This window comes from Musca vetustissima, unplaced genomic scaffold (assembly GCF_032173495.1).
Source record: "Musca vetustissima isolate MV318-11 ecotype Yass unplaced genomic scaffold, APGP_CSIRO_Mvet_v1 utg48483, whole genome shotgun sequence".
Classification (NCBI taxonomy): Eukaryota; Metazoa; Arthropoda; class Insecta; order Diptera; family Muscidae; genus Musca; species Musca vetustissima.
Window position 1 is genome coordinate 16,103 of NW_026883241.1, and position 27,536 is coordinate 43,638.

The 27,536-nt window shown below is 33.7% G+C and overlaps 1 protein-coding gene across 1 annotated transcript; it reads right to left on the reverse strand.

Moving 5' to 3' along the window:
• Window positions 1-24: 24 nt before the first annotated feature.
• LOC133330091 (DNA-binding protein D-ETS-3) lies at window positions 25-23,085 on the reverse strand. Its single transcript, XM_061538560.1, has 4 exons — window positions 23,041-23,085; window positions 11,851-12,040; window positions 2,864-3,072; window positions 25-170 (listed from the first exon to the last, which is right to left on the reverse strand). The coding sequence occupies exons 1-4, from the start codon at window positions 23,075-23,077 to the stop codon at window positions 37-39; spliced, it is 570 nt and encodes a 189-aa protein (XP_061394544.1). The 5' UTR covers window positions 23,078-23,085; the 3' UTR covers window positions 25-36.
• Between the last annotated feature and the right edge of the window lie 4,451 nt (window positions 23,086-27,536).

The following is a 27,536-nucleotide window of genomic DNA, read 5'->3' on the forward strand; positions in this document are numbered from 1 at the left end:
ACTCTCATATTAGAAGCCACCACCAGACGATGATGGTCATGCGTAGTGGGGATATGAGCTCAAATGAGGAGCAACGTGGGAGGGGGTAACATGGCCCATCGAATGGGGTTGATACAAATTCGAATGGTTACCCCAGTTACCCCAGGAGGCGGCCGAGGGGAATATTGAAGCTAAAAATAGATCAAAAAGAGAGAAAAATATGTAAAAATTAGTAAATTACACAGACAAAAAAGAATTTTTGAAAATGATTTCAAGGACTATAGGGATTGTTCTTACAGACTATTTTTTAAATGGCTAATCGAGCTAAAATTATTATAAGTGCCTAACATAACTAGAAGAATTAATTAAAAAAATGAAGTACCAATTCAAGCGCGGATTTGATTAAAAATATTTTTAAAGATATTTTTATTGGATTTTTTGAAAAAAGATTTAAAAAACATTTTTTAGTGACCAACGAAATGCGTGGTTTTTGCTTGAATTAAAAAAATGCCAGGATCAGTAGAATGCTTGAATTTCTGAATTATAATGGGCAGACGGACGGACACACATGTCTGGATCGAATCAGCTAGTCAGCTAGTAATCGTATACTTAAAGGAGGGTCTAGGACCAATATTTCGCGGCGTTACAAACTCTTGGGCTATTATAGCTTTGTAATACCCTGACAACATAGGCATAAAAATATATTTTTTCAAGGATTTTCTTAAGGCTTGGATTAAAAAAATATTTTTTTTAAACCAAGGGTTGGATTAAAAAATATTTTTTTTAAATCAACTAATATACGGTGTAGACTTTAAACAAATATCTATTGGTTTTATTTTCTATTTAAAAAAATAAATCTTCCCATTTAGTTATATTGTTGTTGTTATGTGCATTTCCCGCTGATTCCGAAATGTCTACCGGAATCCAATAAATTAACTAATTAGTCAATAATTCAAACATCTAAACAATAGACATTACCCCCACAGATTTCAAAAGCAGGTTGGTTATTTATAGCTGAGTTTTGAATAAATTTTGTCGTCTTGTTGTTTTTTCTAAAGATCGTGCCTTTAAATGCTAGCTGATCATCTACGCTCATAAATTTAGACATAAATTATAACCAGTCCATTTTTTTATGGAGCGTGAATGACCACCACAATAAAATAAAAAAAAAACAAATTAGCTATAAAACACAAATCGCTATAAAACACAAATCGCTATAATCATAAAATGTTGAGAGTTTTATAGCACATCTTGTTGTTGGAAATATATTTTAATTCGAGACTTGTGCCACAATCCTTGATTCTAATAAAATTTTAGCCTACTAGTGAATCTAAAAGATTATTTGTTACCTATGGATAAACCAGTAAGGAAAGTAGTAACGTCGGACTGATACCCTTCACCACTTTGGGTATATTCTACACATGTATCCTAACAGACGCGTTTTTGTTATATATCTATATCTGTACCGATTTCAGGGAAACTTGCCAGAGACTAATTTATATTACTTCAATACGTTGTGTCAATCTAGATGTAATTCAGTACACTATACCAAAATGCACCAATTACATAAAATCGGACGAAAATATATATGGGGTCTATATCTAAATCTGAACCGATTTTAACGAAACTTAGCACACGTCATTCCAGCCTTAATTCAATACGCTATGACAAATTTCGTGCAAATCGAATGATATATAGGGACTTTGTTACACCATTTACCTTAAATCGGACGAAGATATATATGGGAGCTATATCTAAATCTGAACCGATTTTCACGAAAATTTTGCACACATCATTCTAGACTTAATCTAGTACGCTATGCCAAATTTCGTGCAAATCGAAAGATATATAAGGACTTTGGTACACAATTTACCTTAAATCGAACGAAGATATATATAGGAGCTATATCTAAATCTGAAGTGATTTTCACGAAACTTTGCACACATCTTTCTAGACTTAATCTAGTACGCTATGCCACATTTCGTGCAAATCGAAAGATATATAGGGACTTTGGTACACAATTTACCTTAAATCGGACGAAGATATATATAGGAGCTATATCTAAATCTGAAGCGATTTTCACGAAATTTGGCAGACATCATTCTAGACCTTATTCATTACGCTGTGCCAAATTTCGTGCAAATCGAAAGATATATAGGGACTTTGGTACACAATTTACCTTAAATCGGACGAAGATATATATAGGAGCTATATTTAAATCTGAACCGATTTTCACGAAACTTTGCACACATCATTCTCGACTTTATTCATTACGCTGAGCCAAATTTCGTGCAAATCGAAAGATATATAGGGACTTTGGTACACCATTTAAGTTAAATCGGTCCAAAATATATATGGGAGCTATATCTAAATCTGAACCGATTTTTCCCAATTTCAATAGGGTTCGTACTTGGGCCAAATGAGCTGTGCCAAATTTCATCCAATTCGGACCATAAATGCGACCTGTACTTTGTTTACAATTTAACATGGACAGACGGACGGACGGACATGCATAAATCGACTCAGAAAGTGATTTTATGCATATTCTCAAAAGGAACCATGTGCATGTACCACAGTGTGGTGAAGGGTATAAAAAACCACCTCCAGAATTCCCATAAAATAATTTATTGATTTCTAATCAAAATATTTAAAAAATAAAGAACTGGAAGATTCAAAAAATATTTTGTAAGCTACCAGCAACCTCATAGATGTTTCCTAGTTTCTTGTGATTTTGTTTCAAAATAAAAATTAATATTCATAATATTCCGCCTGATATTTAAATTAAATTAAAGAGATTATCTGTACTTTTTCCCTAATTTTTATTATTAAATGTAGATTTTTAATATTTAATATAAGAATTTAATTTGTTTTCTCTCACTCTTACCTGATGACGATGTCATGCCATGATGCGGACTCATAAATGAGCTCAGTTTGGCGCTATGATGATATGGTGTCATAAATAAATCACTTTGATATTTATAGGTGGGATCACTGGCAGCCGGTTGGGTGGCAGCGGCCAGTCCTTGAAAATCGAATTTGTAGGCATAACGTTTGCCATGGACCTTGGTCATAATGTTTTTGTCGTAATAATATCTGGAAGAAAAGAGAAAATTAATACAATGCTAAAATAATTAAAATCACAACACATTAGGAGATAATACATCAAATCAACATCTCCCAAGGGGGGGGGGAAGGAGGCGAGATGGGAGACAACCCATATCGCACACTTCTCCATTATTTGTTTGCACTTCCCACAACATTAAATTTTGGGGTCATTATTACAAGTTGCCAGTCCGCCACTCTGTGTTTGTTGGGCAAATAAAACGCAAAAGGCCAGTGTTTACCCGAAACAGCCAGAAATCAAATGTCTATCAAAATAACTTTCTTAGTTCCCTCCCCTGACTTAACACAAAACAGAAGTCAGAAGACTTTAGTGGGATTTCTCTATCCGCAACCTACTCATCCACCTCCAACTCCTTTTGTATCGCCTTTTGAATTTTAATACAAAACTACGTTGGCCATGGTCATTCGTGTAATGCAATTAAATCCGAACATAAATCTTATAATATAAATATATAGCCTGCCAGCCAGTGGTGTCATTTTTGTGTCTGAACTCTCTGTGAGTGTAACCTTTTGTGTAAATTAGGGAGGTTTTTCTGTGATTGCCTTAATTTTAATTTTCATTTCAGCCCCAATGGTTATGCCAAACATGAAATTTGCCATAAACCACTTCTTAGACAAAGCACTATAACACTCTCCTTGCTTTATGACCTTAGCAGAACAGAGGCATAATTAGCGTCAGATTATAATTATGGCTTGAATTCCTTCTTAATATTCATTCATAGGTTATGGTTATTAAATTCAAATTAATTTATTCATAAAAACACTATTCAGGGAATTGGAATGGGAGTTTCACGAATATTTATCATAAATATTTTTTAGATTTTCACAAAGTTTTAAAGGCAATAATAGATAAGCTCATTGTTAACGACTATGGGCCAATAGGGGTTCAAAAACAAAAATAGTTTTTAAAGCGCCAACAATATCGTGAATTTGTATAAAAATATTTTTTTAGGAATTATTAGCGTTGCTGATTTTATTTTTATACCCTTTCATCACACTGTGGCACAGGGTATTATGTCTTTATGCATAGGTTGGTAACAGGCAAAATGAAACGAGATATACACACGGTTTCTTTTGAGAATATGCATAGAATCACTTTCTGAGTCCATTTATGCATGTCCGTCCGTCCGTCTGTAGATGTTAAATTGTAACCAAAGTACAGGTCGCATTTATGATCCGATTTGGATGAAATTTGGCACAAGTCACTTATTTGGCCCAAGGACGAACCCTATTGAAATTGGGAAAAATCGGTTCAGATTTAGATATAGTTGGGCACCAAAGTCCCTATATATCTTTCGATTTGTCCGAAATTTGGCATAGCGTACTGAATTAAGTCTAGAATGATGTGTGCAAAGTTTCGTGAAAATCGGTTCAGATTTAGATATAGCTCCCATATATAGATTCGCCCGATTTTAGGTAAATAGTCCACTAAAGTCACTGGATATTTTTTTGATTTGCTCGACTTTTGGCATAGCATACTGATATAGCTCCAACATATAAATTTTCATCCGATTTAAGGTAATTGGTGCACCAAGGACCCTATATATCTTTCGATTTGCACGAAATTTGGCATAGCGTACTGAATTGCGTCTATAATAATGCATGCATGAAAATCGGTTCAGATTTAGATATAGCTCCCATATATAGTTCCGACCGATTTTAGGTAATTGGTGCACCAAAGTCCCTGAAAATCTTTTCATGTGCATGAATTTTGCCATAGAGTACTAAATTAAGTCTGGAATGATGTGTGCAAAGTTTCGTAAAAATCGGTTCCGATTTAGATATAGATCCCATGTATATTTTGGTCCGATTTTATGTAATTGGTGCACCAAGGACCCTATATATCTTTCGATTTGCACGAATTTTGTTATAGGGCACTGAATGAAGCCTAAAATATCTCCACTAAAACTTATAAATATTGGTCCACTTATTCCGGAAGCCCCTGCGCTTTTTGTTGTAGGCTAAGAATTTTCCAAACTGCCCTCGTATAAACCAAATCCAAAACCAAATCTTTCTACAATATTGTCAGTTTAAATCCTACAACGTATGGAAGTCTAAGACGATTTTGTCGATTTGCTATATCGACTAAATCTGTTGTAGTAATTCTGCCTTCGAAGAATATCAAGATAAAAATTAAATTGAAGAATAGGGTCTAGGCACGCATTTAGGCCTAGACCCTATATAAAAATACCTACCGATTTAATAATTAGGGTGAAGGAAGATATTTTTGAAGAAAGTTTTCACTCTAAATTGGAGTATTTTGATGATTACATACATACACATTCTCCAACCTAAAAATGCATTTTAGGTTTTGATATTTTACAAAAATAATCGTCATTAAAAATTGCTGAAATTAGTTTTTGTTGTACATTATGATTTACAAAGATCGTTTGGTAGAATTATCCTTATATGTCCACATTTTGATATGTTCCCTATATTTTCATTCCACTTAACTATCAGTATACCATTGAATATAGTATAGTATCCAAAGTTCGGCCCGGCCGAACTTATCGCCCTTTTTCACTTGTTAATTTTTAACAACCTCATACATTTTTTACCTAGGTACTAAGACTTCGTCGATTATTTAAATATGCAAATTTTTAATATAATATCTTAAAGAAACATCACAATTTTTACAAAAAAATATTTCTGAGCCATCGATTTTTAAAAATCTGTTTATGTAACTATCCCAACAAATGCCATAAGTCTAGCAACTTAATCTATCCAATCAGGGATCATATATCAGTCCTACTGCTTGTCCACTACAACAGCAAACAACAGCCTTCCAAAATATTTGCCAATACTATCCCTGGCTATTTACACATTCAATCAAAAGCAGAAATACGAAAATACAAAAAACCCTTTTTATAAATCGCAAACAACAAACAAAAGACGGTATTATCCTCATCACCATCATCAGCATCAATCCAAGGCAATCAGCCAATGATTGTCTTCCCTATTTGGTAAATGAATGGAAAACAATTGGTAAACATAACCTCAAAAATATCTCCCCCACCCGCACGTTAACACTTCAACAAAAAAGAAAGAGGAGAGAAAAAAGGATTAAAGCAAGCCATTTAGTTTACAAATACAAGTGTCCATCATCAGCATCATCCACATCACCATCAACACCAAAACAATCAAAGACATCAACACATATGTCCTATATGGGGATTTATGTTTGCCTTACCAATACAAACACAAACAAGCACCAAAAAATAAAAATAAATGAAGCATTTAAAGGATTTATGTTGATGACAATGAAGATGTTAACGAGAATGATGATGTTCATGCTGTCAATACTAGAAAGGATTGCTAAAAGAGCAATTCTTTAAATTCCCCACAAACAACAACAACAGCAACAATACATCAATGTCTTTGATCTCTTCTACCCCAGCCTAACGTGTTGTCTTCCAAAGTAAACTGCATTAACACTGTAATTTACAAATGATGCAAAAAAAGTATTTTTGCACAAGGACTTCAAACGAAATTGGGAATTTTCAAATGATTCTTCAGTTCGTTGATTTTTTTTGGGTGGCAATTTACATGGTTGATTGGTATCCTTTCTGTAAAAGTGTCTGTGTTTTTTTAACACAGATTTGTTTTCCCCTTTCAAAGGATATAAGCAAATAAGCAGACAACAACAGCAAGGATAAGCCTCTGACAATTTAGCTTATTTGCTTATTGACAAAGATGTTGTCAATTGACACAAAGAAGACTTTTAACAGGTTCTAAGGAGGACGAGTGCAAATGACGGAATAAGGACATATATTTTTGGCGAAGGGGGTATTTTGAGAGAGAGAAAATTGACCTATTTGCAAATATTATTGAAAGCGGTGCACTAAGGAGTGGATTTTTTGAGATATTTAGTCAATACAAAAACTTTAATCGATATATACTATTTTCGATAATAAGCATCCTTGGAGTTGAAACACTGACAGATATTTACAATGAAAATATAGGGAACAAACCAAAAAGTGGACCGAATGTACACCAAATACAAATATCAGCAATTTTTAATGGGAATTTTTTCCTAAAATCTAAAAACCCCAAAACGTGGACTGATACTGATGGTGTAGTATAAAATCTCCAAACTACTGCAATTTAGCTTGCAAAGTAATATGAGGCTGTGCATAAAGGTGGCCAATATTGATTACATAGTGTAGGAATTAGCGAATATATGAGGGCTATGCCTAACTAATGACCTATATATGTCAATTTCGAACCCAATATTTTAGTTTTGTATCTCAATTCTTACCTTCAGGAGTTATCGTTATATGGGGAAGATATCTAAATACTGGCCGACATATTTCATTATCGAGTTTTTTTTTTATCACGATATCCTTAGGAGGCGGAATGATTTCAACGGATGCTACGGCTAAATCGTCTTAGAATTTCATACTCTATCCTCCATAATATGGTGGAATACGCCTATATAGGGGCAACTCCAACACACGGAACAAATGAACTGTTTTAATATATAAAAACCAGTAAGGAAAGTAGTAAAGTCGGACGGGTCCGACTTTATGATACCCTTCACCACTTTGGTTATATTCTACATATGCATCCTAAAAGAGGTCGCATTTTTAAAAGACCAGTAAAATGAAATTGGATCCATAAACATGTCATTCTGCACCCTATAAAAAATTTTTCATTTGGTCAGATATAGAAGCTATATCTAAATCTGACCAGATTTCAGATTTAACACACATCATTCTAGACCTAATTCATTACGCTGTGCCAAATTTCATGCAAATCGAAAGTTATTTGGTGCACCATTTACATGAAATCGGACGAAAATATATATGGGAGCTATATCTAAATATGAACCGATTTTCAGGAAACTTAACACACATCATTCTAGACCTAATTCATTACACTGTGCCAAATTTCGTTTAAAGCGAAAGATATATAGGAACTTTGGTGCACCATTTACATTAAATCGGACGAAAATATATATGGGAGCTATATATAAATCTCAACCAATTTTCACGAAACTTAACACACATCATTCTTCTCTTAATTCAGTTCGCTATGCAAAAGTTTGTGCAAATCGAAAGATATATAGAGTCTTTGGTGTACCATTTACATAAAATCGGACGAAAATATATACGGGAGCTATGTCTAAATATGAACCGATTTTCACGAAACTTAACACACATCATTCTAGACTTAATTCAGTACGCGGTGCTAAATGTCGTGCAAATCGAAAGATATATGGGGAGTTTGGTGCATCATTTCTATTAAATCGGACGAAAATATATATGGGAGCTATATCTATATCTGAACTGATTTTCACGAAACTTAATACACATCATTCTACTTTTAATTGAGTACGCTATGCCAAATTTCGTGAAAATCGAAGGATATATAGATACTTTGGTGCTCTATTTACATTAAATCGGACGAAAATATATATGCGAGCTATATCTAATTCTGAACCGATTTTCACCAAACTTAGGACACATCATTCTAGACCTAATTCATTACGCTGTGCCAAATTTCGTGCAAATCGAAGAATATATAGGGTCTTTGGTGCACCATTTACATTAAATCGGATCGGATATATATGGGAGCTATATCTAAATCTGAACCGATTTTTTTAAAACTTAGCACACATTATTCTAGACCCAAGTCAGTACACCATGCCAATTTTCGTGGAAATCGAAGGATATATAGATACTTTGGTGCAACATTTACATAAAATAGGACGAATGTATATATGGGAGCTATATGTAAATCTGAACCGATTTTTCCCAATTTCAATAGGGTTCATTCTTGAGCCAAATAAATGAGCTGTGCCAAATTTCATCCAATTCGAAAAAATGCGACCTGTACTTTGTTTACAATTTAACATGGACAGACAGGCGGACAGACGGAAGGACGGATATGCATAAATCGGCATAAAAGTGATTCTATGCATATTCTCAAAAGGAACCATGTGTCTAGCTCGTTTCCTTTTGCCTGTTACAAACATATGCACAAAGACATAATACCCTGTACCACAATGTGGTGAAGGGTATAAAAATGGTTGTTGTATAGGGACTATCCCTAAACGTGTTCAAGAACCCCAAAATACCGAAAATTGATTGGTATTCTTATTTGGGGGCTATCCGAAAAATTTGACCTATATTTATCATTTTTAGTGGAGAGATCTTCTTCCCAAGGAGAAGTAGTAAATTACAGCCAATTCGGGCGAAAAATGCGGTCAACCCCTCCATCCCCCAAAACGAACTAAAATTAGGGGGGTAACGTTATATGGGGACTACCAGAAACAGCAGGCTTTTATATAAAATTTTAGTGGAGAAATAATGAAAATTGGGGGGTATCCTTATATGGGAGCTATCCTTAACATGGACCGATATAGTCCATCTTCGAACTTGACCTGCCTGCAGACAAATTTTGGTTTAGAGGCTAGAGTGATTAAAACAGACAGGTGGAAATGCTTAGATCGTCATAGATTTTTACGCTGATCAGGTGATTATTCCGATGAGTTACAAACGGAAAATCAAAATTAATCTACCCTCCATACTATGGTGGAGGGTATAAACATGTATGTGCAAAATATTAAAGCCCTATTTTAAAAATTGCGATCTCTTTTGTGACTTCAATAGACCAACGGATTTTAATCAGAATATTTCGTGGTGTAGGAAACTAACATTAATATACCCTTCATATTATGAAGGGTGAAGGGTATAAAAATATTTTAAAGAATTATAGACTATCGACTACCTTGCAACTTGTTTAATTCATTTTTTCATTTATTTTTTTTAATATTTTATTGATCCCCCATATATTTAATTCCATTATAATTAACCACTGATTAAAACCTCTTCCTTGCCCCATTATTGCAATGATTTTTTTATTCCCGTTTATTTTTAATGGCCAATCAAAATAATCGAACGAAAAAACAAAAATTGTTTTATGTCCCTGCACCTCCATTCATGGTCGAAGTCATTGTCATTGGTAATTAGCAATAATTTGCTGATGGTGCAGTCTGCAACAATACACAAACAAAGCAAGGCGAAACTTTTTTATCTGAATGTCCACGAATATTTTTTTTGTGCAATTTTCATTTTTTTCTGTTTTTCTTTTCTGGTTTTCCATTGAAATTGAAAACAATGACTGTCACAATAATTGTGATGTCAAATGAAATTCGTGGCAATTTTCGAATCGAATATCATCGCAACAGCACATCATTATTGTATGTGCGGCAGCAGCAGTTGCAGCAACTAAAATAAGTGGCCAATGGCAGGGAGGGGAAATGCAATGAATAACAAAAATGGCTTTTGGTGGCTCCTCCATTAATTTGTTGTGTCTCTGGGCTGTGTTGTGTGTGCCATTCATTCATCCAGCATTCATTTGGACCGGAAGTGACCGCCAACATCTCACACTGCTGCCGCACGAATAAAATCTTGCATCTGACTTGTTTTACGATGCCCAGCCATTTATCATTGAGGGTTCGTTTCGTTTTTTGACTTTTCATATTTTCGAAACTTTTGTTTCGTGTGCATCACAGCGAACCGAAAAAATGTCACAATTGTGCAAATATGTCAAAGAAAGTGTTGACTGTTTGCATTGTCGATTTTTTTTACGGATTCCGAAAAAATACAAAACGAATGTTCGGCAAATTGAAAACTTGTTTCAATTTAAATATTAATTGAGTGTTGAGTTGGCACAGTGGGTGGTTAAATGTTTTACAAATCAATTACACTACACATTTTACCTAAACATCACATGACCCCCCGAATCTCTCGCCCCTGAACAACAAATAAACAGAGCAAACAAATTTTCGTTTGTCATTTATGGGTAAATTGTCATTTATGGTCACATTATTATTATTGTTGTTGTTGCTGTGCTTCTTTTTTTGGCAAATTTCATTACATTTCCAATTTTATTACAATTTCAATTCTAATTCCAATGGGCAGTGAGAGTAAACCCAGCAGTGGGCTTAATTTGATTTCTATTCAGCAACAACAACAACAACACAAAGGAAATCTTCACCACCCCGCAAATAAAACGTACAACCTTTCATCCATCCTCACACATGTTGTGAGGCATGGCAAAACATTTGTTATCATTAACCCAGCTAGCAACTCAAACACGCTCCCCTAACCTCCTTGCCCTGGCATGTGACATATGATGCCTGATCCTTGGCCTAATATTGGCATTAAAGTCACAACATTTGGCCAATCTTCAAATGGAAAAACATTTTTAATTCTTCATTTCTTTTTGCTTATCTTTAAATGGAAAATAGTTTTTGGGTAATTTTCTTTGATTTTCTATATAAAAAAATCGAATTTTTTTGCCAATTGCCAGATAATAATCAATCAATGAACCAGACTAATCAATGACATTCAATTATTTACCCTCAACATGTGTGCGGATTTTTATCGTTTCGAAATCTCCCTGACCTGCTGAACTACAACAACTAATGCGAATAGAAATGAGGCGGAAAAATGGGAGTAGAAAGGGGGAAGGCTGAACTAGGCAGAAACCACCTAAGATGCCTGCACTTGTTATGCCAATCACAAAACTACCGCAGTTTCCTTCTAAAGGCTAATGAGTTGTTATTCGCAATGATTGTTGCAGGGATGGGAGTACAAAAAACAACCCTAATTTTTTGCAATTGCGATATTTTTGTTCATTAAATATTAAGTTGGAATATTTATGTGAGGCATAGATGAATTGTCATATATTTTTTTAATTTCATAATATTTTCTTTTTTAAATTAAAAACGTTACTCACCTCAATGCCCGACTTAATTTATCATAATTCATATTCGGTTTTGATTTCCGTTCACCCCAGCGACGGGCAACTTCATCGGGATCGGTTAATTTGAATTCACCGTTTGTGCCCTCCCATGTTATGCAGCCGGCATTACTGGAATCTGAGAGTAGCTCCAATAAAAATTGCCACAATTGTATTTGACCGGAACCTGGAATTTAAAAAGAAAAGAAAAACACAAAAAATTAGAAAATTTGTTTAAAAAAATCTTATTTCAAGGTCCAAAACAGGTATTGGATTATACAACTCGTGATTTTTCAAGTCATAATATGAGTCGTGGATTTTTTTTTAATTATATTTGTTCAAAGCCTTCAAAGGCATGGATTTCTTAAAGAATACTTTTTGAAAGCCTTCCATGACGTGGATTTTTTAAAGAATGTTTTTTAAAGCCTTCCAAGGCGAGGATTTCTTAAAGAATAGTTTTTCAAAGCCTTCCAAGGCGGGGATTTCTTAAAGACTATTTTTTCAAGGCCTTGCAAGGCGTGGATTTTTTAACGAATATTTTTTCAAGCAGCCATACAAGGCGTGGATTTTTTAAAGAATTGAAGCGGATCATACGTTTTATTAATCATTTGAATACAACTCTTATTTAAATATTTGAAATTAAAGGTTAACCATGTAAATATTTTGTAAACAGTACCAACACCTACATCACTGACCTTATTACCTTTTTATACAACCAAAACTAGATAAGAATCTTGCTTCTCATAAGCAGTACCTAAGCTCAATCTAATATCAATAAAATCAGCTACACGCCGAGTTCTGGACCACCCGGCTCTAATTCGTTTAAGCGAACACTGAAGGCTTAAGATCATTACCCACGCTTGCCCAAGATGATGGACTAGATCATAAGCTGGAAGTAGTTCCTAAACAAGGAGTAGCCAACATTATTGTAAATCTTGTTGTTTCGAGTTTCTTCACTGGCGCCCAACGTGGTGCCGGCTTTATTGACACAACGTGGACCGAGCTGTTACAGAATATTTTTTCAAGCAGCCATACAAGGCGTGGATTTTTTTAAAGAATTTTTTTTCAAGCAGCCAAAAGGATCAGGATCAAAGCAGGCGTGTATTTTTAAAGAATATTTTTTCAAGCAGCCATACAAGGCGTGGATGTTTTAAAGAATATTTTTTCAAGCAGCCATACAAGGCGTGGATTTTTTAAAGAAATTTTTTTCAAGCAGCCACAAGGATCAGAATCAAAGCAGGCGTGTATTTTTAAAGATTATTTTTTCAAGCAGCCATACAAGGCGTGGATTTTTTTAAAGAATATTTTTTCAAGCAGCCAAAAGGATCAGGATCAAAGCAGGCGTGTATTTTTAAACACAGGCACAAATTTTGCAAAGAATATTTTTTAAAGATCAAAGCAGGCGTGCATTTTTAAAGAAATATTTTTTTAAGAATCCAAACAGGCACGATTTTAATAATATTTTTTTTAGGGACCCGAACACTCAGGGATTTTTTGAAGAATATGTTTAAGGACCCGAACAGGTGTCGATTTTTGAAGAATATTTATTAAGGGCCCGAACTGGCGTCGATTTTTGAAGTGTTTTTTTTTAAGGAACCGAACAGGCGTAAATTTTTTGAATACTATCTTTTCAGGGACAAAAACTAGGCGAGGATTTGTAAAAAAATATTTTTTATGGTCCAAAAAAATAGGGTCCAAAAATATTTTTTCAGGGACCAAAAAAGTCGAGGAGTTGTAAAAAATATTTTTAAAGAGTATTTTTTCATTCGACAAAAAACAATTTTCGAAGACCATTACATGCTCAGATTTGTAAAAATAATAGTTTTTTAAGAAGATCATAATAAGAACGGATTAAGTTTTTTTTTCGAAGACCAAAGAGGTCGTTAATTTCTTTAAGAAAGAGTAAACTCCCCTAAATAGTTCAAAATTAGTTTGCTTCAATGCTTATTTCCCAAAAGCCTTAGAAACTAAAATTCTAAAGGCCCACAAAAAACTACATTGCATGTTGGTAATTAAAATATTAGCAACATGCGTTTTTTGTTAAATTAAAATTACTTTCCGCTCTTGGCCAGAACGTCAAAGGAACACAAGAAGTTGTTATCGTTTCCCAAAACGAAAGACGCTGCAGCGAAATGACGGAAATCAAAATTAGTGCAAGTGTTGGTGAAATATTTAAATGGAGACCACTAAAACTGGTGGCAAAAATGTGATGACGGCGCAAGCGATGGCGATGACGACGACGGCGAGAGGATGTCGTAACAAAACGGCCCAAAACAATTATAAGGCATTTAGTCGCACACACACAACTACATGTTTGTGAAAGTTCGTAAAAGAAAAGGTTAGAAATTGTTTCTCAAATGGCATGGAAAATTGTTAGATGTTGGATGCAACATTAACATCCATTAGTGGAGAACACGTGTGGCAAGGCCTAACCTTATATACCCCCACCGAACAAAACAACAACAAAGAATTGTATAAGACTTTAAGCTTCACTTAGCGGTTGTGATTTGCAATTAACACAATTCATTCATTCGTTCACTCACTCGTTCAACCATTCATTCATTGAGTTTTTGGAAGTTACTCAGCCGTATAGTCATTACTTGCTGTTGTTGTTGTCAGCTATCTGACTCAGAAAAAACAATAATACCTTTTTGTTCACAATTCCAACCCTTAAATATATACGGCCTAGAACTCATCCAACCCCCCTCTCCTTCTTCGTGAAGATAACGAAAAATACCTAATTGCCAAATGATTAAACGATTTATGATGTTCGTCGCTGATTGTCTGAAGTGCCTAACGAATCGAATAATGGCCTCATCAAGTTGTCGAGAATTATTTGCGGTTGATTTTAATTTCTTGAAGAGTTAAAGGATTTTTTGTGTTCTTCACTCGGTTTTTGTTGTTGTTTTGTTTTCGGTGTGGCCTCAAGGTTTTCGTTACGCTTTGGATCAAATCAAAATGTCATACAGCGCAACATAAAGCGTAAATCGAGCCATGGGTGGTCTCGTAGCCTCAGGCGAAATATTGTGACACTTGTTGGCACAATATTATCCTCTGAGGCAGATGGTTTCTTTTTTTTGGGTATACCTCAATGTTTATATCTTTTCAATTAGTGTTTATCTATTTTGTATAAGCTTTGATTGGAAATCTATCAAACAGTAATTAGCATGATTTTTTTTATGGAATTCCAATTCAATCTCGCATATGTCACACTTTACGACAGACATTATATTTAGAATACCTTCTATTTTCAGAATATTTGTTAATCCTTGAACAGGTGTAGTGTATACTCCATAAACATGGACTTAAAAAATATTTGAAAGATGACCAGAAGCGTAGATTTTACACAGAATATGAATTATTATAAATTAACAAAAATCTATTCCAGGGCCAACATTATAGAGAAAAAAATACTTTGAAAAACCTAAAAGATAATTAATTTTTAAAATATTTTTTGATGATATGATAAAAATTCTATCATACTTTTTTACTTATTTATTTATTTTTATTTTTTTTTATTTATTTATTTTTTTTTTTTTTTTTTTTTTGAAAAAAATGTCACCTTACCTAGACAAATAAATATAATTTTTTTGGCAATCACATTACATAATCTATTAAGCCAACTAAAAATAAAATATCCAAAACTTTAAATGTTTGAAAATAGTTTCAAGAGCCCAACAATGATTTATGACACCTTCGGGTACCCGATCACCTTTACAAGCTACACGTTCTCCCCCTAACCAGTTGTAATAGTTTGAAATGGGTACCCCCTCCATATTTCAAACTATTACAACTTTCCTTAATGTAATGTTTGTATGGAATTTTGACCCTAATTCAAGAAATCAACCACCCACGGACAATAGCAGCAAACAAAAAACCAACAACAAATAGGAAAAATTAAAATAAATGTTAGAAGAAAAAAAAAAATAAAACAATGTCAAACCTCAGCTCTGGTCTCTAGTCAACCAACCAACCATTCAACCTGTCTCTGATGGAAAAAAGGCAATAAAAATCGGTTGGGTAAACCTTTTGCCAACCCGGAGTATTTAGACTCTAGGGCATATAAATGTATAGGTAACAAAATTCAACCGGAATTAGCATAAAACAGCCACAATCGCCCACCATTTGGCGACGCGACATTTAAATGCTTTGTTTCACCCCGCACACACACACACAAGAACTATTCAAGAACAATACATAAATAAGTTACAAATAGTAATAATAAATTAAGGAGGGGGAGAAGAGGAAGAAGTGGAGCCAAGGGGTCAAGCGGAGATATTTTGGGTGAAATGGACATAAAAGACAACCCTCTAAGAACCCAAAATACCATATTACATGGTACTGAAAAGGACCGGGACTATTTTTATGGGACCTATGTTAAATCTTGTATTTATTTTGATAATTTTTTTTCCATATATGTCTACCAGCCTCCATGATCTCACCAGGAGCCAAATTGCAATGGTATAATGTGGTAAAAGTCTTCAAAATACCAGAAGTTGGACGGAACTGTTATATGGGAGCTATGTCAACATTTCAGTCTATATCGAAATTGTTCTGCAAAATTATTTTTCACCCTCCAAAAGTCCATAATGCCAAATTACAGCTACTTTGGAAGGATATTGCGACCTAAAATATCGAAAGTAGGGCGGGGTAATGCCGCCACAAAGGCTTTAAAAAAATACAAAAAACATTAAGGAAAGTAGTAAAGTAGAACGGGACCGACTATATGATACCCTTCACCACTTTGGATATATTCAACAGATGGAATCCTAATTTCAAGGACCATTAACATGAAATTAAACATATCATTCTGCAACATATACTAAATTTTGTTCGGGTATAGAGTTGTTTCTTACAATGGAAAAAAATTATGTAAATAATTTTTAAGATAAATATCGAAATCTAAACCGATTTCATCGAAACTTGTCACATGTTAGGTTACACCTATTTCAGTATGTTTTGTGCATTCGGCCATATTTTGAGTTCTTCATTTACTTATAAATCCAAATTTCGTGCAAATCGAAGGATATATAGGGACTTTGGTGCACCATTTACATAAAATCGGACGAAACTATATATGGGAGCTTTATCTAAATCTGAACCGATTTTCAGGAAATTTAACACACCTCGTTCTAGAATTAATTAAGTTCATAGGGCCATATTTCGTGCAAATCGAGGGATATATAGGCACTTTGGTGCTCTATTTACCTAAAATCGGACGAAAATATATATGGGAGCTATGGTGAAGGATATAAAAACCACAACTAGCCTGGGTAATATTTCGCGATATTTGCACTCTCTTGCCCGAATAGAGGTCAACAGCTTCTCTCCTTTTCCGAAATATCAATTGAGCATCATAAAAAATTAGAAGCGTCGTCCTAGACCATAACCGAAATATCTTGCAATATCAAAGTATGTAGATCCTTGTGCATATTTACCTATAACTCCCACATCCGCAAATGATTAAAGGTAAACAACTCCTCTTTGATATGCTATCATCTTCTCAGGTCCATGTCCTTCAGGAGTAAAAATATACACCAAAGAATATTTTTTTCTTCATTTTTCCAACAAAAGTCGGGATTGGAAAATATTTAGCGCATTTGATCCGTAAAAACATGTCCCCTTACCCGTGTAAAATTTCGTGATGTTCGGGTTATAATTGCGGCCTCTGGAGCGACAAGAAAAACAGATTCTAATTCTGTATCTAAAAACAAATGCAAAATTTCGTGGCGAACTGTGACCGGTATCGTGTTTACAAATTATAAAGGACTGACGGAAGGGCAGATATGATCGGTATACTAAAAGGTGGGTCTAGGACGTATATTTCGCGGCGTTAAAAACTCTTTCGGCCACACAAAGCTATAATATCCTGACAACATTGTTGTGTAGATAATAAATATTCTCTACGGGATGCTTTCAAACATTTTTTTAATTCTGACTCTATTGAGGAGTCTTTAAAAGATATATTTTTTCTGAAAGACCACGTTTTGCGGATACCTTTAAAAATATTTTTTAATTCCAATATGCTTCTAAAAAATGTTCTCTATGCGGATTGAAACACTATATTCTTTAATCCCCTTTACACCATAATAAATACAAAAATGAAAAATGTGTACTTCTAGCCCATGTCATTTTATTGCTACTTGGCCACATTTTTCGTATTCTTTTTTTTACAGAAAATTACGTATACACCATTAAAAAGGATTACAAGAGTCGCGGTTCATGTAAATACAACTACATACTCCACACAACAGAAAACAAAATCGAACTCTTTAGAACTGAAACAAGAGTAGTTGAACACACGCGAAATTTTTCATAGTTCAAATTTATGGGAGAAAAGGTGGAGAGAGAGAAAGAGAGTTTCTCATACACCATATATGTAGGTGGGAGGTTTATGTGTTACTAACAAAAACAATCACCTTTAACTGTGATTCATGCCAAACCACTTTCTCCTTATATGCAAATGTATTAATGTATGTGTATACAAATGTATTTGTGTGTATGTGAATTTGTGTATAAGTCATGTTAAAATCTCCGTCTAGTTGGCTGATGGTGGCAAAAATGCTGTTTTGATTAATTATAGCTTCCTCTAAACACGGAACCGCTTTGTTACTCCAAGTCCGGTGCAACAATAACATCAGCCGAGCCAGTGGCAGCTACAACAATGATGACGACAATCGAAATAATAGCATTCTAAAGATTCAGTGAAAATTTAAATGTTCTTAGCATGCAACTTGTTGTGTATGGGGAGAGAGAGAGAACGTGTGGAGTAGAACGAACAACCTCAAGGAACATGCACTCGGACAATAACAATTTATTGCCATCACTTCCATTTTTCCTTAAAACAAAAAAATAAAGTTAACTCCGAAAACAAAATAAGCAACGAAGAAAAATGAAAAACAAAATATGTGGCTACTCCCATCTTAACTTGTTTTGCCTTCCTCCTTAAGGCCTTAAATAAGAAATTAAAGAATAAGAATGGGTTTAGAGTAACAGCAGGATAGTAACAATATTTCTTATAAATATTCATCGTGATTCTTTTAAATCTAATTAACGTTGTTTGGTATGATGTAATTTCGCCCAACATAATTTTTTGACATTTTGTGATAATTGCGTTTGGATTTTTTTCTCCTTTGGACTAGTGCCATGTTAAATTACAAGATTACAACCTAATAATTATTTCCGCAACGTTGTTGTAGAAAAATTAAATTAACACAAAGGCAAAATTAGTTGCTTTAGGAAAAAATCGTTAATCGTTATAACAAAAAATGAAAGTAATAAAAGTACAAGAGATAAAGGAACAATGAACATAAAAATTCCTTAGAAAAAATCACTTTTCAAAACTCCTGCCTTGTAAAATCATACTTCTTAAAATTCCTAAATCCACGTTTGTTTGGTTTCGGGAAAAAGTGTTAAATCTACAATCGACTTTGCAAAATATCCGTAAACAATCGACATTTCCTTTATACTACAAAAATATTCCTTACTAAATAAACAATTTTTGTGGGTCTTTGAAAAAAATATTTTTAAAAACTGCGTTTATTTCCATCTTAGTAAAATATCCTTTAAAATATTTACTCTCCTTTTGCTGCTTAGTAAATATTTTTTAAAAATCTACGTTTAATTTAGTATTTAAAATTGTAAGCTTTTTTGCCAGGGAAACATTTACACTTTTTTGGCCCATGTAAAAAATATCATTTACCAATTTACGCTTACTTTGGTCCTTGATTTTTTTTTAATCTACGCTTCTTAAAAATATCCTACAAAAAATCTACTCTTATTTTGAACCTTGATCCGTGAAACAATATCCTTAAAAAATCTACTCTTACATTGAACTTTGATCCTTGAAACAATATCCTTAAAAATCTAGTCTTATTTTGTACCTTTGAACCTTGATCCTTGAAACAATATCCTTAAAAATCGACTCTTATTTTGAACCTTTGAACCTTGATCCTTGAAACAATATCTTAAAAAAATCTACTCTTACATTGAACCTTGATCCTTGAAACAATATCCTTAAAAAATCTACTCTTATTTTGAACCTTGGTCCTTGAAAAAATATCCTTTAAAAATGTACGCCTATTTTAATTCATGAAAAAATATCAAAAAATTTACACTTATTTTGGTACCATGTCAAAATTTTTCTTTTTAAAAATGTACCCTTATTTTGGTCCCAAAAATGTCAAAAAATGTACGCTTATTTTGGTCCTGTCAAAAAATGTCCTTTAAAAAAGGCTTATTTTGGTCCATGAAAAAATATCCTTTAAAATTAACGCTTATTTTTTGGTTATTAAAAAATTTCTTGTCAAAAAATTTACGCCTATTTTAGTCCATGTCAAAAAATGTGCTTTAAAAATGTACGCCTATTTTGGTCCACGTTTAAAAATGTACGCCTATTTTGGTCCATGTTAAAAAATCTACGCCTATTTTGGTCCATGTCAAAAAATGTCCTTTAAAAAATCTACGCTTATTTTGGTCCATGTCAAAAAATGATACCCTAGTAAAAACACAAAAAATTAGGTTTTCGGTCCACCTCATCCCACTATTATTATCTGATCATCACCGAAAATTATAGGCGTTATCCTTGACCATTGACGGTATTTCCGACTCTAGTGTGGAAATGTGTTACTAAATAATATCTGAGTACGTAAGCACCTGTAAATATTTAAATGTAACTCCCACCTCCGAGTACATACGACAATATAATTATTATCAATTTAAAGGTCAACCACTCCTCTTGGATATACTATCAACTTCTCGGCTCTATGTCCGTCAGGGGTATAGAACACAAATTCTGTCATTTTTCACACTAAAGGGTCTATTTGACACGCTAAATATTGACCGATCTTTATCAAAGAAGGCATGCTTATTCTTTGATCCCCTTCTCCATGAAGAAATTCGCGGTGTTTGGGCCATAATTGCGGCCTCTGGAGAGACAGGAAAATCAGACAAAAATAAAGTTTTTGGTCCACTTCACCCCCTAAATATTAACAGATCTTTACCAAAAAACAATTTCGTGAAGATTGGTTCATAACTGTGGCCTGTATCGTGTTTACAAATTATAATGAAAAGACGGACACACTTGTCTAGATCGACTCAGCTAATCAAGATATGACGATCGGTATACTTAAAAGTGGGTCTAGGATCAATATTTCGCAGCGTTACAAACTCTTGGGGCTGCACAAAGCTATAATACTCTATGTAGGGTATACTCTATGTAGAGTATAAAAACTAATTAAACCACTTGGGCCATTAAAAAATATCTTTAAAATCCGCTTTTATTTTAGTCTTTGCAAAATGACCTTTAAAATATCAACTCCTCTTTTGCTGCTTTAAGAATATCCTTTAAAAAATCTACATTTAATTGGTATTTAAAATTCTACGCTTATTTATCTGTTCAATAATCTGGTCCTTGAAAAAATCTACGATTATTTTGCTTCTTGAAAAAATATCCTTTAAGAAAGCTACGCCTATTAAGGTCCTTGAAAAAAATTCAGTTTAAAAATCTACGCTTTTTAACCCTTTAAAAAAATCTACATTTGTTTTTGGTTCTCGAAAAAAATCTTCAAGGACCAAATTTAAAAAAAAACTACTCTTGTTTTGGTCCTTTAAAGATATTATTAAAAATTCTACGCCAACTTCGGTCCTGAGAACTAATCAACCTCCCATTTTTTTCCTGAAAAAATGTTCATTGAAAACTCTAAGCTTATTTTGATCCTTGAAAAAATATAATTTTGGTCCTTGAAAAATAATCCTTTTAAAAATCCGGTCTAAATTATTATTAACAAATATAGGATCATCCTTGAAAAAATATTATTTAAAACATACGCAGGTATTTTGACTCTTTACACAGTCTACGCATCTTTCGGCCAGTAAAAAAAAGACTTTAAAGGCATATAGGGGTCTTTTGGTTCTTGAAAAAATATTTTTTTAAATCGGAGCTAATTTTTGTCCTTGAAAAATATTCTCTAAAAATCTACGTTTGAAAGATTATCTTAAAAAAAATGTATGTCCATGAAAAAATATTTCTTCGTTCAATTTCTACGATTATTTTGTTTCTTTAAAAAAAATAGTTTAATAAAAAATTTAATTTTCGCCTTCGAAAAAGGGTATACCTTGACAAAAAAAAAAAATCCAGTTTTAAAAAAATTATATTTCTTTAGATAATGGAATTAACTCGTTTTTTTCTTTCCCATACAGAGATGAATGCTCTTTTGATTTATGATTGCTATTTTTGTACAAAAAAAAGTGGGAAAATCACGCCCCTTTTGGGTGGATACTGCACCATGATGATGAATAATAATACTCGGTTAACGTATAACCCTTTTATATTTGCGTTATGAATTTTTAATATAGTCCACCAAGAAAAAAAACCTTTCAAAAATAAAAAAATCATTAACACCCATGACTAGTATAACCCTTTTGATCCCTGGCCTAAGATCGGCACGTGTAACTTGGCACTCCTTGGCTTACATATGCTTTTTTGGTCATGAATAAAGATTTTTTTTGTTCTCTGGCATACGCACATAAAAACACCCCTTCAACAAAGGTCTGTATTTATTTATTATTTTTTTTCACAGAAGAAAAAAACACCTTTTCTCTCACACCACCACCCTTTTGTCACTTTGTGAGTGTGTATTGTTGTAACACAGACAATCAAGGTGAGACTTAAGGGATAATTTTAATTTGATTTGGTAATAGTAATTATAATAATAAATTTGTTGCATTTAAATTAACTACACGCAAGGAAGGAGGGGGGAGGGAAGGTGTTATTTTTCCATTCATTTATTACAAAGTTTGAAAATGGAAAACACACACAAAAACATTTACATGAATGATCCTTCGCCCTAAAAAGGCATAAAACTCACAAAAAAAAAAATATATATTCCAAAAAATTGCATGTAAAATGCAGATCACCTTAATATGCTAATAAATTCACAACAATATAAATACAATACAATAAGTCATTGAAAATACCAAAAAAAATTTACGTTGGAACACGTGCTAACATGGGGGTTTCATACTTAGGGTTGTACCTAATCTTAGCACCTGTATCTTTATGGCTATTTGGAATAGATCAAAATGTTGACTTCTAGTGCTGGTTAAAAGGGGGGTAATTTAAGGTCATTAAGAATAACATATACAAGGTTAAAGAAAAATATACGTGTGTATGAGTAAAATACTTACCAGAGCTTGCTAAACGGCTGCTGGTCGCTCCAAACATTTGATATGGATCTGAAATGAAAGAGATAAGGGAATAAATTTAATTAAAATTTTGAAGGACTTAAATTGAATGTCAATTCAAGAGAAACATTTTCAAGGAATTTATACCCTACACAACTATGTTGTCAGGGTGTTATAGCTTTGTGCAGCCCCAAAAGTTTGTATCGCCGTGAAATATTGGTCCTAGACCCACCTTTAAGTATACCGATCGTCATATCTCGACTAGCTGAGTCGATCTAGACATGTGTGTCCCTCCGTTTGTCCATTATAATTTGTAAACACGATACAGGCCACAATTATGGACCAATCTTCACGGAATTTTGCATGTAGGATGGGTTCTGGCCAATGAAGACCCCTATTGTTTTTGGAAAATATCGATTCATATTTAAGGGATGAAATGGACCAAAAACTTTATTTTTGTCGGTTTTTCTGGTCGCTCCAGAGGCCGCAATTAAGGCCCAAACACCGCAAATTTTTGCATAGAGAAGGGATCGGGCCAAAAAAATAAGCATGCGTGTTTTGATAAAGATTGGTCAATGTTTAGCGGGTCAAATGCATGGAGAAGGGGACCGGGCCAAAAAATAAGTATGCATGTATTAGCGGGTCAAATGGACCCTGACTTTTGTGTGAAAAATGACAAAATTTGTATTCTGTGGTATATATGTTTAGCCCTGAAAGACATAAGCCCGAGAAGCCCGAGAATATTTTCCAATCTCAGGATATAGGACCACAGGAAGTTAGATTTTCGTGGATGTTGTGTAGGGTATCTTATGGTCGGCCCCGTCCGTCTATATTGCTCCGTTCACTGGTTAATTATATTTTTAAGGATTGCAAGAGTCGAGGATTTCTTTAAAAAATATTTTCAAGGACTAAAACAGGCGTAGATTTAAAAAATATTTTCAAGGGCTAAAACAGGCATGGATTTTTAAAAATATATATTGTTTCAAGGACTAAAATAGGCGTGGATTTTAAAAACTTATTTTTTTAAGGACTAAAATAGGCGTGGATTTTTAAAACATATTTTTTCAAGGACTAAAATAGGCGAGGATTTTCAAAACATATTTTTCTCAAGGACTAAAATAGGCGTGGATTTTCAAAACATATTTTTTTCAAGGACTAAAATAGGCGTGGATTTTCAAAACATATTTTTTTCAAGGACTAAAATAGGCGTGGATTTTCAAAACATTTTTTTTCAAGGACTAAAATAGGCGTGGATTTTAAAAACATATTTTGTTCAAGGACTAAAATAGGCGTGGATTTTAAAAACTTATTTTTTCAAGGACTAAAATAGGCGTGGATTTTATTTTTTTAAACTAAAATAGGCGTATTTTTTTCAAGGACTAAAATTTTTTTAGGCGTGGATTTTACTAAAATAGGCGTGGATTTTCAAAACTTATTTTTTTCAAGGATTTTAAAAACCTTAAAATAAAAGAGGCGTGGATTTTATAAACTTATTTTTTCAAGGACTAAAATAGGCGTAAATATTTAAATCTTTTTTTTCAAGGACTAAAATAGGCGTGGATTTTATAAACTTATTTTTTCTTTTTGGTAAAGTGCTTTCTGATTTTGGCAAAGTGACGATTTTTTAAAAGATATTTATTCTTTTTGGAACAGTGAAATTTTTTTAAATATTTTTTAGATTTTGGCAGATCTTGGAGAAAAATATTTGTTTATGCAGCACTATTACAACACAAGCTTTTATTACAAATATAATGCACTTCAATACAACTTATATGCATGTAAAAATATTGTTGAAGAGCTTTCACTAAAACCCCCTCCATTGTTAAAACATCCGCCTCCGTTTCCGAAACTTAAGTTTCAAATGAAGTGTGTGTGTGTGTGATGGTGTGTTTACCTCAAAAATAAATATTCCGCTCTCATTTAGAAATAAATTTCAATTTTGTAACAAATGTCCATCTGGTAAAGAAATACTTGACAAAAGTGTAGGTGTGTATAAATGCATTATGAAGAGGGGCTTGAAGGAACTTGGCCATAAGTGCCAAGTGGAAGCGAAGAACCTTTGAAAACAAGAAAATAAAATACAACGTTCGACAAAAGTATGGAATGTTTTTGAAGTGGGCACGCGTTTCAAAAAACTGAAAACTTGAACAAATACCAAACTCATAATGCCAAATGATGATTTGTGTTAATGTTTCATTGTTGTTGGATTTGCATGTATTTTTGTTTGTTGTTTCAAAGGACGAGTAGAATGGGAAATGGGTAGAAGCAGCTTTATTTTGAAGTGGAAAGTGGATACAACTAAATACCAAATATTTTATTTTTTTTTATGTACAAAAACAATTTTTGCACATTTTGTTAAGAGTCCTTGATGGCGTGGCACTTACAGACACACACAGAATGAGAGATCGAAAGACTCACTTGTGTTTATGTGTGCTCATTCGTATATCCTTTATATCGTTACGATTATTGTGTTTGTTGTATTTAATGTTACGTTAGTTTCATTTCTGGTACCTTGAGAGGCATGTTCAAGTGTCCATTAAGCAATAATGAACAGCCACAACAACAAAAACAAGAACAGCTACATATCAGCCAGCTAAACAGTCATTCAGCCAGCCAACAAACAGCCAAAGAGTTATAACATTTTTATTGTACTTTATTAAGAACTTGGATATGTGTGTCCATGGACATATTTGTTTGTGGAATGAAAATAAAGAATAACGATGAAAATATGAAACAAAAATAAATTTATATTGGGGTGGATCGACGATAAATATTTTTTATAGCTTTGTGCAGCCCCAAGAGTTTGTAACGCCGCGAAATATTGGTCCTAGACCCACCTTTAAGTATACCGTCATCGTCTTGACTAGCTGAGTCGATCTAGACATGTGTGTCCGTCCGTCAGTCTGTCCATTATAATTTGTAAACACAAAGCCACAGGCCACAGTTATGAACAATCTTCAGGAAATTTTGCATGTAGGATGAGTTCTGGTCAATGACCCCTATTGTTTTTGGTGTCCGTCCGTCCATTATAAGTAGTAAACTCGATACAGGGCACAGTTATGAACCAATCTTCACAAAATTTTCCATGTAAGATGGGTTCTGGCCATTGAAGACCCCCAATGTTTTTTGTAAAGGTCGGTTAATATTTAGAGGGTAAAATGGACCAAAAACTTTATTTTTGTCTGATTTTCTGGTCGCTTCAGAGGCCGCAATGTTGACCCAAACATTGCGAATTTTTACATGGAGAAGGGGATCGGGCAAAAGAATGAGCATTCCTGTTTGATAAAGATCGGTCAATATTTAGCGGGTCAAATGGACCCGGACTTCTGTGTGAAAAATGACAACATTTGTATTCTATGGCGAATATATTTAATCCTGAAGGACATAGACCCGAGAAGTTGATAGTATATCCAAGAGGAGTGGTTGACCTTTAAATTGATACCAATTGTATTGTCGTATGCACTCGGGTGTGGGAGTTATTAGTGGACCGAGGAGGATTAAGTGGACCGAAAACTTATTTTTTTTTTTTTTTTTTTTTGAGTCACAATTGAAATCCGAACATCACAACACAACCCACGATGAAGGGAATCTGGACAACTAGTTAGAAGAGCTGTACTGAATATTAGTAATATTTGTTGACCTCTATTCGGCCAAGAGGGTGCAAATATCGCATACATATTGAGAAGTTGATAGTATATCCGAGAGGAGTGGTTGACCTTTAAATTGATACCAATGATATTGTCTTATGCACTCGGATGTGGGAGTTACACTTAAATATTTACAGGTGCTTACGTGTAACCCATTACTACAGTAGAGGGCGAATATATAGCGCTGATCGCTATATATTCGCCCTGAGGATCCAGCTATGGCCAAGGACAACGCCTATAATTTTCAGTGATGATCAGATAATAATATTGGGATTAAGTGGACCGAAAACTTAATTTTTTTGTTTTGTTTTGTTTTTTTTTTTTTTTGAGTCACAATTGAAATCCGAACATCACAACACAACCCACGATGAAGGGAATCTGGACAACTAGTTAGAAGAGCTGTACTGAATATTAGTAATATTTGTTGACCTCTAGTCGGTCAAGAGGGTGCAAATATCGCGACATATTGTACAGGCATGAATATAAACCCGCAAAAACTTAGATTTCCGTGATAGTTGTGTAAGGTATCACATGGTCGGCCCCTTCCGACTATATTGCTACGCTCACTGGTTTTAAACTACGTTTCTGGGTGTGCTTGAAATATCTCCGCTTCATGTGTCGTTAAAAAATGACTTTTAAAAAATCTTCGTTTTCTGTGTTTTTTAAAAAAAATATTTTTTAAATATTTTTAACACTTCTTGTGTCCTTGAACAATTGTTTTTTTTTTTAATCTACGCTTCTTGTAGAACTTCAAAAACATTTTCTATAAACTCCACGGTTCTGGAAGACCTTGAAACATATTTTGTAAAAACTGTGTTTTTGTAGGCCTTAAGAAAGATTTTCTTTGAAAAA